This window comes from Pelophylax lessonae, assembly GCF_965119305.1.
Source record: "Pelophylax lessonae genome assembly, chromosome: 7".
Lineage (NCBI taxonomy): Eukaryota > Metazoa > Chordata > Amphibia > Anura > Ranidae > Pelophylax > Pelophylax lessonae.
In genome coordinates, this window is record NC_138774.1 from 190,547,494 (window position 1) to 190,567,456 (window position 19,963).

The window sequence follows — 19,963 nt, forward strand, 5'->3', positions numbered from 1 at the left end:
ATATATTATTTTTCGCACATGTTTGCACATGTATGCTATGTAATGTGTAAGTGGAATTGTTTGTACATTTGTGACTTTCTGCCCTATTTTTATTTGTGACTTTCAGCCCTACTTTGTTTGTAAAATTGTAAGCACTTTAATTTTCTGTTATATCATGGTAATCCTTGTGTGTTCATTTGGGGATTTCCCATTGTAAATCATTGCAGAATATAGTGAGTGAAACATAGTCAATGGTAAGGGGGGATTGTATGTTACTGGAATCTCTCTTCCATCAGGAACATGGTAAAAAATATTAACACATATATCATTCATGATCAAAATATAAAATCATATATTCATTTCCACATTGTATTTCTTTTATTTCTAGTCTGATCCTAATAATCTGAAACTTACTTTGGTAAGGTCCCTACACATTTGTTCCCTGAATTCTGTGACATTCGTTCCCTGAATTCTTTGGGGGGGGGGGGGAGGGGAGGTTATTAAAACTGGTGCACTTAGAATCTGATGCAGGTGTGCATAGTAGCCAATCAATTTATAGTATTTATTGTCAAAGCTAAGGCTCAATTCACACTATTGCGATGCGAGATCCATCGCATGTCTCTTGCAGCCAGTTCACGCCGCCCTATGCAAACCGCTGTGAGCATTATTACAAAGTTCATGACACCCCCAGAAGGGTTCGCAATGTGAACTGCCAAACGGTGCAGGAATCGGATCGCATAGGTGTTCACATTCCAGTAGGGACCAAAAAAAGGGTCCTGGCCTGCACCATTTTGGTGCGAATGCAATGTGAATTCAGCCATACAATCTGTATGGCTGAATTTGCATCGTACAGACATTGAATGTGATCTGCACAGCAGTGCGGTGTGAATCACAAGTAATGTTTAACATCGCAATAGTGTGAACCCAGCATTAAAGTGGTTCTAAAGTCAGAAGTGTTTTTTTTTTATCTTAATGCACTATATGCATTAACCACTTGCCGACCGCCACTATATACGGCGGCGGTCAGCCCCTCCCAGGCAAAGTGACGTACCAGTACATCACTAGCCTGGGAGCGAATAGGGGGCGAGAGCACACCGCCGGAGGCGCGCTCCTGCCCCCGCTCGTACCAGAGGAAGCCGGCGCGTGTGACCGGCGGACCCGATGTCACACAGGCAGGGAGAGATCATGAATTTCAGCTAAGCTGAAACCCCATGTTGTTTATATAGTATGTACATTTTTTTTTTGAAACACATATACTGTATACACTGCTCAAAAAAATGAAAGGAACACCTTGAAAACACATCAGATCTCAATGGGGAAAAATATCATGCTGGATATCTATACTGATATGGATTGGGAAATGTGTTAGGAAGGAAAGGATGCCACATGGTTGTTGTTGATATCTGTAAATCCAAGAACTTTTGCTGTAGGGTGCATCATTGGGGCATATACAGTATGTTGGCCGGAAAAGTGATCTCTTATTCCCATAGCAGAAAATCTGGAAAAATGAAGTTGGTACTGGTGGTTGCCCAGTTTCTGATGAGTTGTACTGTATTTGCAGTGAGAACTCAACACAGCTGAGGTTTCCAACATCCTGAACTGCATCTGAGCTATTTATATATATGTGCAGTTCTTCCCTTTTTTCGCAATGCTCCTCTTGTCCCTCCCCAGTGATAGGAATTCATCTTCAGGATGCAGAACTGATACTCTGTCCCTTCCATCTCCATCTGATGAGATCAGAACAGAGCAGACCATGAGCTAACATTATACCCATACTGACCTCACTACGCCGGACACACTGACCCCTCCACACCGCCATCGCCATGGACACAAGACCGCTGCTCAGAAACCCCGTAACTTCTGATTACCAGTCTGTGGGGAAGACTTTGAGAGAAGCAGAGAAGAAATATGTCAAGTAAGTGAGGAATAATATGTATATATATTTATCTATATGTATGTAGTCCACTCTGCATTTACAAAATTCAAAAATCATGTAAATAAGTTTGTGCCCCAAAGGGGCTTACAGTTTAATATACTTTTTAACAGTCTGACACATATTTGGGGATAATATGATTAATTTTTAGTCCACTGGGAATTAATCCAAACAAACACTGGAGAGCACAGTAACAAGGGATTCCTGTTGGTAACTGAATCCTTAACCCCAGTGCTGCAAGGCAAAAGTGGCATCAAAATAAGCACTTATGTGCTTCGTGTGCAGTTCATCTAAATGCATTTGATATGAGAAAATGCCAACAGGCAATTTAGTTTTCTACTGTAAATTTGCCAAATGTATCATCAATAAATGAACATGCATTATGGAATTCTGATAGTTGCAATGCTTGACAGCACAGAAGGAGGACCAGACAAAAAACAAACCTGCATTAAATCAATCCATTGTGAATAAAAAATGTTTTGAATTCATTTAAGCGAGGAGGTTATAATAACCCTACAACTCAGAGAAGTATACAATTTTATAAATGATGAATAAAGCTGACAACTCCACTAACACCCAGCCAGCAACTCTGCTAATTGTGTCAGGGACAATTCTGTGAAACTTTGCTGTTGTAACTTTATTATAAATCCCTCTGAAGCTGGCCATACACCAGTAGAATTAAAAAAAAAAAAAATTTGCAACATTATTAGCTTTTTTATCCAAACAATTTTATTGAATATCAGTACAAAATACACAGCAATTAACATATGCGAACAGTAATACAATCAGAATAAATTTCTGAGAACAAGACAAAACAAGATAAAACTTGAGCAGATGTACAGGCAAACATGAGTAAGGAAGATATTGCTGAGGTGAACAACATGTTTCATGAGTATAATCAAGGTAGGCCTAGGCCATATACATCTTGGAAGATAATAAGTGGTTTTGCACTGTTCCCCTCTGTGGGGGCAAAAAGAGTCTACTAAAATCAGTAGTGGGGATATTCAGGGAGTTGAGGTGTTCTGATTGATAATGGGCTTACTGTGAGCCTAGCTGTGCAAAGCTGAGGGGTGGAGGTGTAGGCCAGTCAGTCTAAAGAACCAACTGTCCGACTCTCTCCATAATTTGCTTTTTTAATAGTTAAAGATATCAAATCGATTGATCTGTTTTGACCAACGTGATGAGTAAAATCAAGGGAGAAGAATGGACATGTTTTCTTTAATGAATGAAATTCTGAGAATGTGGTTTTTTTTGGATAAAATCTTACATACTTGAATATGCTTGTGAATCCGGAAATCTAACATATAATTTAAAACAAAAGTCCTGAGCTGATATGTATGGAATCCAGGTGTTTCTCAATCCCCAATAAAGTACAAAAAAACAGGAAATTAGGACCCATGTACTTTTAAGAGACACACGCCAAATATAACATCACATTAGTTTATTACATAAACATTGTATAAAAATACATACATAATACTCAGGGGCAGACTGGCAACTTTCGGCCCAGGGGGCAAGTACAAACCAGAAGCCCATGGTGCAGCGACTCAGCCCCACTCTCCCTCTTCCCGCCCTCCTCCTGACCCCCATTCTAAGCTCAAGCCCTGCTCCAGATTCTCTCTACTTACCGGCTGAATCCGGGTTCCCGACCTGGCCAGCAGGGGGTGGTTGGGGGGAGCTGGGACAGCTCGGTCGGGGCTGGCCGGGGGAGAAGATTCTCTAGTGGGGCATGGAACCGGTCTCTGCTCAGACACAGTTTACACCATCCATGCTGGGGGGGGAGGCCTGTGCTCTGTCCTTGTCTTCAATCCACACTCAGTAGATCAGTAGCAGGGACTTTTTACTTCTCTTCACCAGGAATCCTTAAGGCATGTCTGTGGCAGAAGCAGTGCAGTCTTTTTACGGGGCACCAGAACAGCCCAGAGGGCAATTGCCCCCCTGCCCCCTGGCTCAGTTCTCCCCTGATAATACTTTAGAAAGGACAAAGATGATCATCAAAAAGAAAATAGAAGATACATACACATAGTTATTTCATCTATTTCTGACAAATCAGAGATACTGATCAATCTGTGCTAGATGAAACTTGACGAGTTTTGCGGAAACTATTTTGCTTCATCAGGAGAGAACACAGATATGTATCTTCACATAGAGCAACAACTTGCAATTTAAGCCATGGTCAAAATCCACCAGTGTAATCACTACTGTTTTCCTATGTCCAGACCAATAAATGAAAAACCGATAGAAGAAAAAACATTCCTCCTCACAAAGAGAATGTTTGTGCTATTCATTCCCTCCGGTAGTTGGGGAGAGAAGGGACACCGGGCCAGAGAGACACATAGAGGCGCAACCTCCAGATGGAAAGGCCAGAAGATGGTACAAACCTAAACCTTCAAGGTCTGTTAAAGCATGAGTCTGGCAACCAGGTTTGTGATGAGATCTGGCCTTTCCATCTGGAGGTTGTGCCTCTATGTGTCTCTCTGGCCCGGTGTCCCTTCTCTCCCCCAATGAATAGCACAAACATTCTCTTTGTGAGGAGGAATGTTTTATCCTCTGTCGTTATTTAATTTATTGGTCTGGACATAGGAAAACAGTAGTGATTACACTGGTGGATTTTGACCATGGCTTAAATTGCAAGTTGTTGTTCTATGTGAAGATACATATCTGTGTTCTCTCCTGACAAAGCGAAATAGTGTTTTCGCGAAACGCGTCGAGATTCATCCAGCTCAGCTTGAACAGTATCTCTGACGTCATCGGAAGCATGCTTCCAATGATGTCACTTTTGATGATGAAACACATCAAGTTGACACGCATGCTGCCTCGCACTGAGTACAGTCTGGAACACATGCCACAATAGGAGGTTTTGAAGCAGTGCGGCTCCCCGGCAAGTGTGCGGGCAACCCACACGGGAAGCCTTTGGCTGGAAACAGAGCTTTTTTATCTATATTTATTTATCGCTGTTGTCCTGTTTCAAAATATATAGTAAGAGCCTGAGATTTTTAAAGAAACACTACACCATGAGGAGTCCGTCTCTTGTGTTTCCAAACATCTACATCTAGGATCATCCTCAAAAAAGCAAATGTGGGCTGGTGGACCAGAGATCACGGGGATCTCCTAAGCGTTATATGATCTTTTTTGCCATAAGCTAAAAAAAGATCAACAACATCTGGTGAGTTTGAACTTTCCCTGATTTTCCTAGCACACGGAGGGTGTCACCATCACTACTGAACCTGGTTAAAAGCACGTTGCACTTTTGAGAAGATTTTATGCTGTTTTGTAATTCAAGCAGTGTTTGTTGGTGCACTTTCAACACATTTGGACTATTGTTTTGCACTTTATTTTGGACATTTTATATGCTTGAAATGATATTCACTATTGATATTTATCACTAATATAGTTATTTATTGCACCTGAGCACTTTTTCCATGGTATGATATGTATGTAGCACTGCCCCCTTGAGGGCTGCTGGTCATCGGATGTTCCTCTGCACTCACCTAACCCTGAGAATTATCCAACCCACTGGACACTTTAGGTTCCAACATTTTGGATATAATCTTCAAAGACACACTGACACAATTAGAATACTGGTTATTTTACTTGAAAGGTAAACCAATATAACTTACTGATAACTGACATGACTCAAAAATAATAAAGTGTAGCAGTGTCAGTCAACTGAACCCCATTTAACACCAGGAGGCTCAATGGACTGACACCATGAATGTAAATATACAGCAAAAGAAAGAATAATAAATTACATGGATATTGCAATCCTGCTATAGCATCAGCTTTAACCACTTTAAGACCGGAAGATTTGACCCCCTTCCTGACCAGGCCCTATTTTGCAATTTGGCACTGTGTTACTTTAACGGACAATTGTGTGGTCGTGCAACGCTGTACCAAAATAAATTTGATGTCCTTTTTTTCCCACAAATAGAGCTTTCTTTTGGTGGTATTTGATCACCTGTGCGATTTTTAATTTTTGCGCTATAAACAAAAAAAGAGCGACGTTTTGAAAAAAAAAAAACAATATTTTTCACATTCTGCTATATAACATTCCCAAAAAAAATTAAAAATCAAAATGTTTTAACATTTTAAGCCAATTTGTTTTCTGCTACATATTTTTGGTAAAAAAATTGCAATAAGCGGATTTTGATTGGTTTGCGCAAAAGTTATCGCGTTTACTAACTACGGGAAAGATTTATGTAATTTTTATTGTTTTTTTTTTTTTTTTTACTAGTAATGGTGGCAATCTGCGATTTTTTGCGGGACTGCGACATTGCGGCGGACAGAACGGACCCCTAACTGACATTTTTGACACTTTTAGGGGGACCAGTGACATTACTACAATAATCAGTGTTAAAAATATGCACTGTTACTGTAATAATGACACTGGCAGGGAAGGGGTTAACTCTATGGGTGATCAAAGTGTTAAATGTGAGCCTCATGCTTACTGACGTGTGTGTGTGTGTGTGTGTGTGTGTAGGGGGGGGGGGTTCTGAGACACAGACAGAGATCGCAGGTTCAGCTATGCTGAATCCTGTGATCTCTCCCTGTCTGTCACTGAGAAGATCTGCCTGCTTTGTTTACATAAGCAGGCGGGTCTTCTCACACTTTCCCTGATGATTGGGGAAGGGAGGCGGCAATCGCTGCCTCTCCTCCTCCGGCCCGGCACTCTTCCGTCTGTCAGTGTCCACTTGTAATCATCCTGTAACCTGGGCGATGTGCTCTCCCACGCTCCTGCGTCACTGGGAGTGTTCAGTACTCGGCTGTCCCGGTCAGTCAGTTCAGCTTCACCCACTGTCTACTCAGTTCTACTGGATCTATCACCGCTGTGTGATTACCGGCATCCGCACCACTTAGGATGGGCTCCACTCTTTTCCTAGGCCGCACGCCCTGGGCCTCTGTCACGAACGGTGTCCCGACACACCTCTCAGGCTGACCTCTCCTCGGTCAGTCCCGGAAGCAAGAGAGCGCACGCTCTGTGAGGCAGATAGTTATATCCACTACTCCTTTATTATTCACTCTCCCATAGCTCCCTGGGAGTATAGTTCCTCCAGCAATTCCAACAACAACCTGCCTCCCATCCTAGACTATATCTCCCACAATCCAATTCGTCCATTTCCGGAAGAAGCCGATCTTCCAATGCAAATTGCAGCCTTAAAGGGGTACTCTGGCAACATCTATCATAACAGTGAACCTTACTGTATATATTTTGCAGTATGTGTATGTACTGTGTGTGTATATATATATATATATATATATATATATATATATATATATATATATATATATATAGTAGTCCCAGCTTGCCTACATGTGTATATTTTTTTATCACATTAGTTCCTAAGCACCTTGTCTATTTATTGAGGAATTGCGCTGCTAATAGTTGATTGACTATACACTTCTTTACAGGAAGCATTGGCTTATGTGGCTCTGCTCTGCAACTGCTTGCTTCCTCTACTGCTGGCTTCATTCACAACACTGATGCTCTAGGATTGCGAGTTGGCAACCCGCGATCTGGGCTTGCCAACCAGCCATCCCTGAGCAGGAGGTTGGGGGCCAAATCAGAGGGCTCCGCGGGCCACATGTGTCCCCTGGGCTAGTGGTTGGGCACCCCTGCATTAAAGCATGCCAATAACCACTTTCCGACAGCGCTGCACAGGATCACGTATATATACTACCAAAAATATGTAACAGAATACATATTAGCCTAAATTGATGAAAAAATTAGATTTTTAAATTTTTTTTATCGGGAATGTTTTATAGCAGAAAGTAAAAAAATTTTTTTTTTTCAAAATGTTGATAAATAAACAAATAAATAAAAAACGCAGAGGTGATCAAATACCATCAAAAGAAAGCTCTATTTGTGGGAAAAAAAGACATCAATTTTATTTGGGTACAGCGCCGCACGATTGCGCAATTGTCAGTTAAAGCAACCCAGTGCCGTGTCGCAAAAAATGGCCTGGTCATTAAGGGGGTAAAACCTTCCGGAGCTGAAGTGGTTAAAGATTAATAATGAATTAAATAATGTTTTTGGTGCTCAGATGTAGTGAAGATCCGCTTTAATGACCATGTAGGAAAACACACAATTGTTGATAATGCACACAAAAAGCCAAGGAAAACTAAGAATCCACCCTTAAGGCAGCCCATGTCGGTGCGCTTTTTTCATTTATTTATTAATTCGCGTAAAATTCACATCTGTGCGTTGTGGTGCACTAAGTTAAATTGTGTTTTTTCCCGCACTGTATAAATGTGCTGAATGGCACTGCAGAGCAACACCAATATAGCCATCCATTAACGTGGAGCCTTCTGACAAATCATATATATCAATAGGCCCTTTAGAATTTTAAATAGATAAATAGGCTGGGCAGCTGCCAAATGATCTGATGAGATCCAGCAAGTGGACAGCTAAAGCCCTCCAGCTGTTGAGGAACTACAAGTCACAACCTATCATCTGCCAGCCGGGGCTAAAGCTTGAAGTTTCTCATTAGCATGCTACTGTCTGATTGTGCAATCTCCTTTAAATGCACCAGCTAGAAGAAGGTATCTGTTAATTGAACAACTGTTAAAATGGATTGTTTAGGTCCACTTTTGCCCTTTGTTGGCGGAAAAAAAACAAACAGATATCACAGAAACACACAATTGAATTGGATAGTGTGTGCCAGCTTAAATACTGGTTGGTGTACCCATCGTTGTCAGTCATTAGTCAACATCCATCCCTATACCAGCAACTTTAACAGTGCCACCCAGAGGACAAATGAAAAAAAACGCAGTTGTTTAAAATTGCACTTTGTAAAGCAGCACATGCTTTATGATATTACTTAGGAAAGGCCAATATTGAAAACTGGACAAATTGTAATTTAACACAAAAATCTAACTGAATCACTCGCAGAAAAACATGTCCATTGCTTAATTCTCCTAACATGAGACAGAAAGCAAAACAGTCATTTCCACTTCTGTTTTTTTCATGCGTTTCAACATCTCCAAAAGTTACTGGTGGGAGTGACTATTCACAGATGTAAGTCAAAGGGGTGATTGTGCTTGCTAAAAGTAAAATAGAACTGGTATCACTGTTTTGCAAGGAGGTGGCCTTTAAGGATTGCACTCCAAAGTTTAAAATAATCCTGGTTTTTAATTGGGCCAGCTTTAAAGGGTAACTCCACTTTCTTGGGAGGAAGAAATCAGCAAACAAAGAAAAATAATATAGCGTATACAATTGTGACACAAATCATATTGTAATTGAATGTTACTAAAAATTACCTTTCCTTTTCAATCTGCAGCCATTGTAAATTTTCTGAAAATGCAATGCAATATGGCTGCCTGGAGTTCTTCTGTACACAGAATGTGTACTGGCCACACCCCAGAAACATCATTTCCTGCTTATGTTATTGGCTCACTAATTTTCCCAGAAGTCTGCCTAAGATACAAGTCAGAATCCTGGCATCCCCTGGAACAGAAATTTCATTTTTGTTGAGATACTCCCAATAGGAACACCTTTTAAAGGGATGCAGGCCCAGCGGCTTTCCTCATTAGTGCTCTGCAGCTGCCACAGCTGAATGATAATTATGAAACCACTCCCATTAGAGCCACTTAGCACAGTGGAACAAACAGTGATTTCTTCAGAATAACAAAAGGTAGGAATATGAAACAAAGTTTGTTTTAATCCTTGCAATGTACATAGATCACCCAGAGGGGAATGTTTTTTTTTCCAACAAAAGTGGAATTACGCTTTAACAACTTGTACAGGTAAATAAAGTCTAACCTCTGAGTACAGAGACCATAAGCAACTGTCTTATTTACTTGTGTCTTTTCTCCACAGAACACTAGATAATAGGAAGATGTTCCTGGCTACGTTTTCTGCCGTCTTGGGCAACTTCACATTTGGTTACGCACTGGTTTACCCCTCACCGGTCATTCCAGCTCTGGAAAAAGATACAGATCCTACTTTGCACATTACATTAGCGGAGACGTCTTGGTTTGGGGTAATGAGAATAACGTTTTGTATAAAGTTTAAAGTCTTAAAGCAGAAATCTAGACTGATGATGAAAATAGTATGGACTGGGTCCTTATATACTGTTTACTGCTTTGGCTTAAATAGTTTTCATCAAAATTACTAAATAGTTCCAAAATATTTTGCACTGCTGGAAGACTCTGCTCCTTTCATCATCAATTAACTTTTCCTGAAATAGTCTGGGCAGTTGAATGACTCTTCTCCTTCCACTATCTGACGACTCTTCTGACATGCTCTGGGCTGTTGAATGACTCCTCTTCTTCCACTATCTAACTCCTCATCTGATATACTCTGGACTGTTGAATGACTCCTCTTCTTCCACTATCAAACTTTTCTTCTGATATACTCTGGGCAGTTAAATGACTCTTCTTCTTCCACTATGTAACTTCTCATCTGATATACTCTGGGCTGTTGGAGAACTCTTCTCCTTCCACTATCTAACTCTTCTTCTGATATACTCTGGGCAGTTAAATGACTCTTCTTCCACTATCTAACTTCTCATCTTATATACGCTGGACAGTTAAATGACTCTTCTTCTTCCACTATCTAACTCTTCTTCTGATATACTCTGGGCAGTTAAATGACTCTTCTTCTTTCACTATCTAACTTCTCATCTGATATACTCTGGTCTGTTGAATGACTCCTCTTCTTCCACTATCTGACTCCTCTTCTGATATACTCTGGGCTGTTGAATGACTCTTCTTCTTCCACTATCTAACTCTTCTTCTGATATACTCTGGGCTGTTAAATGACTCTTCTTCTTCCACTATCTAACTCTTCTTCTGATATACTCTGGGCTGTTGAATGACTCCTCTTCTTCCACTATCTAACTCTTCTTCTGATATACTCTGGGCTGTTAAATGACTCTTCTTCTTCCACTATCTAACTATTCTTCTGATATACTCTGGGCTGTTGAATGACTCCTCTTCTTCCACTATCTAACTCTTCTTCTGATATACTCTGGGCTGTTGAATGACTCCTCTTCTTCCGCTATCTAACTCTTCTTCTTATATACTCTGGGCTGTTGAATGACTCCTCTTCTTCCACTATCTAACTCTTCTTCTGATATACTCTGGGCAGTTAAATGACTCCTCTTCTTCCACTATCTAACTCCTCATCTGATATACTTTGGGCAGTTGAATGACTCCTCTTCTTCCACTATCAAACTCTTCATCTGATATACTCTGGGCAGTTAAATTACTCCTCTTCTTCCACTATCTAACTTCTCATCTGAAATACTCTGGGCAGTTAAATGACTCTTCTTCTTCCACTATCTAAATCCTCATCTGATATTCTCTGGGCTGTTGGAGAACTCTTCTCCTTCCACTATCTAACTCCTCATCTGATATACTCTGGGCAGTTGACTGACTCATCTTCTTCCACTATCAAACTCTTCATCTGATATACTCTGGGCAGTTAAATGACTCTTCTTCTTCCACTATCTAACTTCTCATCTGATATACTCTGGACAGTTGAATGACTCTTCTCCTTCCACTGTCCAACTCCTCTGCTTATATACTCTGGACTGTTGGAGGATTCTTCCTCTTCCACTATTTATTTCTTCCTATCTGATATACTTTGTAAATCACTCTAATAACTTCTTTATTGCATTTCCCCTGCAGTCAGTGTTTGCACTGGGGACCTGTGTCGGTGGATTGAGCTCAATGTTCCTGAATGATTGGCTCGGACGTAAGCTCAGCATCATGTTCTCCGCAGTTCCTGCAGCAATTGGCTTCTTGCTTATGGGGAGCGCTCAGCACATCTCCATGCTTCTCTTGGGAAGAATCCTCACAGGTCTAGCCGGAGGCTTGACATCATCCTCAATACCAGTGAGTGGGTCACTTTCTAGAACACTCCTATTCCTGTATGGCTTATATAGTTAAATAGTACTAGTGGATAGAGCTGGATTCTCAAATATTTCATCAGAAGCCTGTGATCACAGTTAGTTGAGTATGAAAAGCCAGAAAACACTTTGACTCCCATTTCTTCAGAAACGATGCCACTGACTGTCAACAAGGAATTACTGTTGATAAAGTAACCTGTTTGCTGGATCCATGGTGTTTGTGGCTGTACGTGGCCTTTTTACTCAGCGTTCAGTCAGTGATAGCCCAGAGTTCATTTTATGCTGGTATGTGTTGAAATTCCTGTGTAACTCATAACAACACAATGGATGCTTTGTCCCTTTCCATCATCAAAAACTAGATAATATAATTCATGTTTTTCGTCATGGCTATGCATCTCCTGTAAGAAAAGATCACCAAGTAAGCAGCTAAATACACAGTTAAAAAAAAAATAAATAAATAAAAACTGTGCAGGCCAGTCAAGTTCCTCCACCCCAAACTCACCAATCCATGTCTTTATGGACCTTGCTTTGTGCACTGGTCCAAATCATTTGCTGGAGGGGGGATTATGGTGGGGGGTTGTTTTTCAGGGGTTTGGCTTGGCCCCTTAGTTCCAGTGAAGGAAACTTTTACGGTGTCAGCATACCAAGACATTTTGGACAATTTCATGCTCCCAACTTTGTGGGATTAATTTGGGGATGGCCGCTTCCTGTTCCAAAATGACTGCACACCAGTACACAAATGAGGTCCATAAAGACATGAATAAGCAAGTTTGGGGTGGAGGAACTTGACTGCCCTGCCCAGAGTCCTGACCTCAACCCAATAGAACACCTTTGGGATGAATTTGAACGGAGACTGCGAGCCAGGCCATCTCATCCACATCAGTACCTGACCTCACAAATGCGCTTCTTGAAGAATAGTCAAACATTCCCATAGACACACTCCTAAACCTTGTGGACAGCCTTCCCAGAAGAGTTAAAGCTGTTATAGCTGCAAAGGGTGGGCCAACCTAATATTGAGCCCTACGGACTAAGACTGGGATGCCATTAAAGTTCATGCACGTATAAAGGCAGGCGCCCCAATATTTTTGACAATATAGTATATATATATATATATATATATATATATATATATATAAATATATATATATATATATATATATATTGTAATTTTGTTCAGGCTGTCTTGGGATTCACTCACCCATGTCACCAATATCCTGACCTTGCTTTTCTCTTCTGTATTATGAGCAATACAAATTATTCAAGGACCCACCCCGTGACCCCAGCCTGTGAGTGCAAGAGCTCTTCTTCGTAGTGGTGAGCCCTCTTTGATAACCTGAATCAGCTTAAATTTGAACCATTGGTGGCCCTGTTGGCACTATTCAGCTTAACAAACTTGGATTGAGAAATTGAAGGAGTCGGGTGGAAAATTGTCAACTGAACAGTGACTGCATCTTATCTTATCAGACGCAGTTGTAGTTCTTGTATTCAAGCAACTATGGGTGGCGCGGCAGCTGAATACAATAGCTGGCAGCAGAGATCCCTTAATCCATGCTGTTTATTGTGGATGGAGGAATCCGTTAGAAATCTATGTATGTGTAGCTAGCCTTAGACTGACAGCAGTGTTCAATTGAGGAGTACATTATTTGGTTACAGTACTGACATCTCGGCCACTTTCAGTCCCACTACTGCTGTGCAGCGCCGCTTATAGGGGGGGACCACCAGCCCGGGCACACAGGGGGGCCCCAACAGCAAGGGAAATCGGTGCGGTCAGGCGGAGGGACAATTACAGAAGGAAGCCCTGTGTGGCTCTCTGCAGCAGCTGAAAGCCAGTTTCTCCCGCTCCTGCCAGCTTTCAGCTGCTGCAGGGAGAGACACAGACACAGGACACCATTCCTGTAATTGCTTCTCCGACACTGATCCCCCTCCCTGTTTTGCCTGCTTCTGATAACCCCCCCCTCCCATGTCCCCCCTTTTCACTGTGATGCCCCCACGCAGCACTGCAGACTTCCCTGTCCTGTAAAAAAAAAAAAAAAAATGTAAAAAAAATAATCATTAAACATTTTAATAAATAATTTAAAAAATGTAAAATGAAAGAATTGTAAAAATTGTTAACATTTACAAAAAAATTATACATTTTTTTCTTTAAATTCTCTGTTATGTTGTGTCCACTAATTATGATTTTAGTGTATTTTTAGTGTAAATATTGACTCAATAAATTGGGGGGGGGGGGGGCTGCCATTTTGGTTGTACAAGGCCCTGTGATTTCTAACAGCAGCCCCGTTGCTGTGCAGAGGATTTATTTTCAATAATTGGGTGGTGTATGGATTAACATGTAGAATATGTAAGGAATATGTATAATGTTCATGCAGAATGTTAAAATAGATCTGTTGTATCATAAAACTGTTGGAAAACAAGATCTCCAGTAAATAAAGTGGTCTCTATGTAAAGATTTATATGCAAAAAATTTGGGGGAGCATACCCATGTATTTCTAAAGCTGCTGCAGCTATGAACCAAAAGACATGTATATTAAAAAAGAATAGCGCGCAAATGTAAAAGAAATTACTACCAAATCTGAAGACAATCCATAAATAAAAATGGGGATTTGGTCCCACCACATGGCCATATCGTGCTCAAGCCCACTACTGCGTCAAAGTACCCCATTATCAGTGGGTCCTACACTATCCATGAAAAAGAGATGAATCCAGCCTTTCTAACCCTTGGAGATAATACTCCTTGCTGGGAAAGATGTGCAAATGCACTACAGGGGACTCCTCCTATATCCACTTGATGGTGGACACTGATTGGGTACAGGTGTGTGTGTAGGACCCACTGATAATGGGGTACTTTGACGCAGTAGTGGGCTTGAGCACGATATGACCATGTGGTGGGACCAAATCCCCATTTTTATTTATGGATTGTCTTCAGATTTGGTAGTAATTTCTTTTACATTTGCGCGCTATTCTTTTTTAATATACATGTCTTTTGGTTTATAGCTGCAGCAGCTTTAGAAATACATGGGTATGCTCCCCCAAATTTTTTGCCTGTTTATTATGTATTCGGTCTGACCAGACTATCGAGGTTGAGCAACCCTCCCCACCTCCCCACACACACCTGTACTCAATCAGTGTCCACCATCAAGTGGATATAGGAGGAGTCCCCTGTAGTGCATTTGCACATCTTTCCCAGCAAGGAGTATTATCTCCAAGGGTTAGAAAGGCTGGATTCATCTCTTTTTCATGGATAGTGTAGGACCCACTGATAATGGGGTACTTTGACGCAGTAGTGTGCCTGAGCACGATATGGCCATGTGGTGGGACCAAATCCCCATTTTTATTTATGGATTGTCTTCAGATTTGGTAGTAATTTCTTTTACATTTGCGCGCTATTCTTTTTTAATAAAGATTTATATCCCTCTATATAATAATGTCCATGGGAATGCTAAGGGCTGTGCGAAGTTTTATCCCTTATCTGAAAGCAGCAGTGATGAGATACGTTAGTTGTTAAGGGAAATACTGCCATGGGTGAATTTTCACAGAAATATTTATGGAATCGCCACTCCTGTAGGCTGATCTTTTTAAATACAATTAATTACAGACCTGGACTCCGATATCACATAGCCCTTCTCTTTTCCGTGAAAATGCAAGGGCAGGTAAACAATCCTTTGGGTCTTTCCTGTAGAATGGCTGTAAGTGTTGGATCACATATGTTATGCAATACAGCAACACACATTTGTTGCTGCACATATATACATGCGTTGTGGTAGGGCAGCCTTTTCATTTGAATGGACTGCCTCCTGCATATAAATCACACCAAAGGAGCTCATGGCCCTTTTTTTTTTTTTTAAATTGCGCCATAGTAAAATGTATGGTACTTTGTTACTGCTTTTTCTTGCATGGTTTCTCATGCACTTTAGCTAGGTGAGTAGAGGAGCCAATAACAATTAATGGCACTGTAGCACTCCTACAAAAAAGGAACTTTATTTGTGCACTACGGGGACATGCACATTTTCTGAGTGTGTTCCCACAGCCAAAGTGTTTCTAAGTAAAAGGTTAGCCTTTCATTATACAAGACAAGATGTGAAAGAAAACGTTTCAATTACCTTTTTTTTATTTAATAAAACATCAACCTGCATACAGTGGTGTAATGTAGGGATGTTCAGTGCAGTCAGAAGGTTTCCAATAGAGTAATATTCCTGGAACAGAGACATGAGGCTCATACATGGAGAAATGTGTGGAACGCTGTCACTGTCATCTCTGTGTGATTGGGGACAGTGCGGCTTTTGTACTTAGTGGTGACACGGGTAAATTCACAATCACTTGCCATAAAATTTACACTGATGTGTGACTGGCAGGAAATCTATATTTGCTGAAATTTGGGATGCCAGGATCTGCAGAAATTCCTGCTAAAACCCTATAAGAGAGATACATTGTTACATTGTTCATTGTTCTATTTGTTTTGAACTTCTATTTCAGCTTATGCTTTTTTGGGCTCTTTTGCCTGTTTTCATTGAGCTTCTTTGAGCTCCTTTGAGCTTTTTTGAGCATAAATGTTTTGTTTTTTTTCACAACCCCCCCCCCCCCCCCCAGCTCATTTCCTATTTTTTTTTTGTGTGTGTTTTCGAGCTGCTTTGAGCTTCTTCTTTTTTTTTCAGCTTTTTCATGCTTTTTCACACTTTTTTGTGTGTTTTTGAGCACTTAGGTGTCTTTTCTGCTTGAAAACGCCTTAAAAATGCGAGTCTTCTAGCCAATTGAAAGCACTAGGTGGAGAAGGTCAGTTCTGAAATAAACCTGGAAAACGCTTGATTCAAGTGTTTACAGCTTTTTCCATTGAAGTCTGTGGGGCCAAAATGCCCAAATCTGCCTCAAAAACAAAGCATCCAACTTCTCGCTATCATTCCTGTCTAGTAGGTGTTAGTGGATGTGTGCGCAACAGGTTCAAATCTGAACTCCAAATCAAATTTTTTTAGGGCTCTTTCACACGTGGAGTCTGTCGGACGGACTTAGTTTTTCTCAGCGGGGGATCGATCTGCCGATTCCCCTGCTGAGCAGGAGGATGACAGCTGTTCCCCGTGCTGTGTGCGGAGACACAGCTGTCAGGTTCCCATGCATCTCTATGGGGGAATCGGATGGGAACGGACCGTCTGTCCGTTCTCATCCGATCCCATCCGATCGGCTGGACGGATCGAAAATAGGGTTTCCATCCGTCCAGATTTGACGGATCGGATGTCAGTGGACATGTGATATAGACATAGAGATGCATGGGGTGACCATTAAGGTCCGCCAAAAAAACTTACAGGCGGATCTGAACGGTCAGCCTGTGTGAAAGAGCCCTTATTCAGCTAGTGGATTCCTCCATCAATATAAGCAAAGTAGATGAAGGAATTCCCCTTTTAGGATATTGTATTCTAACAGCGGCACCTGCTGCTATCAGAATCAACTGATGAGCGACTACAGCTGATTGGCTGCAGTCTCTGATTGAGGAACATTTTCCAACATGTCTCTTCAACAAAAGTCAAATGATTGACTTCTGTTGAGCAATAATATCCACACTTTTGACAAATATTGATCAGTGTATGGCCAGTTTATGAATTGCCCATTTGTTGCCCATGCATTTTCACTATTGCCAGTTTGTGTATTGTAATGAGAGCACGCTTGTTGCTTTTGTATTGAAACAATGGCTCATTTATTGATATTGCACCATTGCATGTTTTCTGTTCACAACTGTCATAATTGGCCTATTTGTTTGTCCATGTAAAACTGCCTGTTAGTTGCCTGAGCATTGTCATGATTTTCTATACATTGCCAAATATTATCGGATTTGCCCATCTATAGACTGTGTATTGTCAGGTTTGCTATTTTTATTCCTATGGATTTTCAAGTCAGCCCAGTTTGTTTAGGAGACCATTTTACTGTAACTGAATTGCTCCCTTATTGTCTCTATCAAACCAGAGAACTATTACACACATTTCACCGACCTAGTGCACCCCTGTTAAGCCCTTTTATTTGCTGCAGCTGGTATCCCCCAAATGTTGCATTCTCTGGCAGGGGTGGCTTGTTGACAGGGTATGCTGGCTCAAGTAGTTATTTGATAATTTAACATCTGGCGCTTGTTCATGTCTGACATAGAATAGGACATGTACTGGTCTTAAAAGAGAAATGTGGGTAAAAAAAAAAAAAAGAAATATATAATGTATATATACTGTATATATGCAGTATATATATATATATATATATATATATATATACTCTCTGTGGCTCTACATCAGGAACTGAGCAATTGAACACTCAGTTCTCGGGTCCACTCAACAAATGGTGCTTGTCAATCACTGCTTTGTGCTGTGCCCCTCCTTTACCGGAGCGTCGGGCTGCGGAAGGGGCCAGAGCGGCTGGCTCAAATGAGAGGTTGAGCCAGCTGCCAGTCAGGCATCTGGGCAGATCCCAACATCATTGTCGGGATCCCTGCAGAGCCTGGGCTGCTGCCGTGAAATCAGCTGACAGCAGACTTTAGCCCACTGTCAGCTTCATCTGGGTCACAGAACTGCACTCCTGTGACCCCCAGGAAAAGTAGGGCCAAAAGAGCTTTGGCCCTACTTCTCCTTTAACAAACTGGTTCTTGTTTTAATGATTAACTCATGTAATACACTTTAGCTCAATAGTTAAAAAAACGTATTCTATACTTATTTTGTCATTGACTTTGCCTTATATACTGAACAATGTATCATGTCTGTTTATATTGCAGGTTTATATCTCAGAAATCTCTCACGCGGGAGTGAGGGGCGCACTGGGGGCTTGTCCTCAGCTCATGGCAGTGTGTGGTGCCTTGGTCCTGTACGCACTCAGTATGTATAGCCCTGATGAGGATTACTTTTTATAATAAAAAAAGTTTTGGCTGAAGTTTTACTTTAACCTAAAAATATATACTTTCTAAAGTATAGGAAGTATAGGAAAGCGCAATTATGTCAATGTTCATTTAAACTACCTTTTTTTGTATGTTTTTTAAAAAACTTTCTTAATAAATACAAGTATTTTAAATAAATAAGTATGTGTACTCAACGTGTGCCTTGAAAGTCCGCCACAATACATGTTTGGACAACTTATGTTGTACCTTCCATTTTTTCCTGTGTTATACAATATTGGGATTATGGCACGTAAGGGGCAGCTCTCAATTCGTATCTACTTTCTAAGGCAGCTATAGTTTAAAATACCAAGGTGCAGAGCCATTCTGATGAACTGTGATGTCATTTTCGTTATAGAGTGCAAATTATACAACAGTCAGATAACAGCCCCAACTTGCACCTTTATTTAATGTCAGGCCTTTCAGGCAAATTGGCAGGCAAATTGGCACAAGAGTTGAACATTTCTGTCCAGTAAACCTAAACTCATTGCCAGGGATCCCATATTCTATGTGAAGCCCTCTTTTAGGGAGGGGTTATGAGAAGTCCCCCCCCCCCCCAAAAAAAAAAGAAAAAAACAGGATTTGGCGGTATCCATGGAGATTAGGAGAAACAGAACCTTTGCTAAGTGGAAAAGTGGATTTGATAATAAAGTTGGCAGTGCCTCCACCCAGGACAGGGCCTCTGTGAACAGAGGGATCATGGGAAATTAACCAATAATATCATTAAAGCGATTGAAGGCAGAACTACTGCAACCAGCATATAACAATAAAGCGTTTGTTACCCCAACATTTCATATTCCTGATATGTGCCTGCTGTACCATGTACTTGTAAGAGAAAGTATCCTGTTCTCTTATTATTGCTTCCTTTAAGAGCCATACCTGGTGTTCCTTCTAGTCCCCTTGCTTTCCTATTAAAAACTGATCACACTAAGCAGGAGAGAACACTGGGGTCAGTTCTCTGGCTATGCTGGGAACTCAGCCTGCTCTCTTCCAATGATCAGACTTGTCCAGACATGCCCCCACTGCACAGCTATTCACTGGGAACCTCGGTGTGCTGCTGCTTCTCCTCCTCTAGCTTTTACGTAGCTGAGAACAGAGGGAATGTGATCACTTATAAAAAAAGGGGAAAAAAGGTTGTTATAATGTTTTTTTTTATATATATCTATACACAAATGTTTTGCCTTTCATTTCTATTTTAAAGTGAATGGGTTGTTTTACAAGGTGATCGTTTACAATCACTTTAACTATAAGCATATAGATGCATGTCAGTAAAGAAAGAATACAAGCTTTATATAAGAAGAGACT

At 40.9% G+C, this 19,963-nt stretch overlaps 1 protein-coding gene across 1 annotated transcript in view; it reads left to right on the forward strand.

Annotated features, from left to right (window-relative positions):
* The first annotated feature begins 1,638 nt into the window (after nt 1–1,638).
* SLC2A6 (solute carrier family 2 member 6) overlaps nt 1,639–19,963 on the forward strand; it is a 42,372-nt gene continuing 24,047 nt past the window's right edge. The window contains exons 1-4 of the mRNA XM_082262778.1: nt 1,639–1,894; nt 9,729–9,891; nt 11,543–11,749; nt 18,503–18,602. Coding sequence (XP_082118904.1) covers nt 1,803–1,894; nt 9,729–9,891; nt 11,543–11,749; nt 18,503–18,602 — 562 coding nt within the window. The 5' untranslated portion in view covers nt 1,639–1,802. The remainder of the gene's footprint in view (nt 1,895–9,728; nt 9,892–11,542; nt 11,750–18,502; nt 18,603–19,963) is intronic.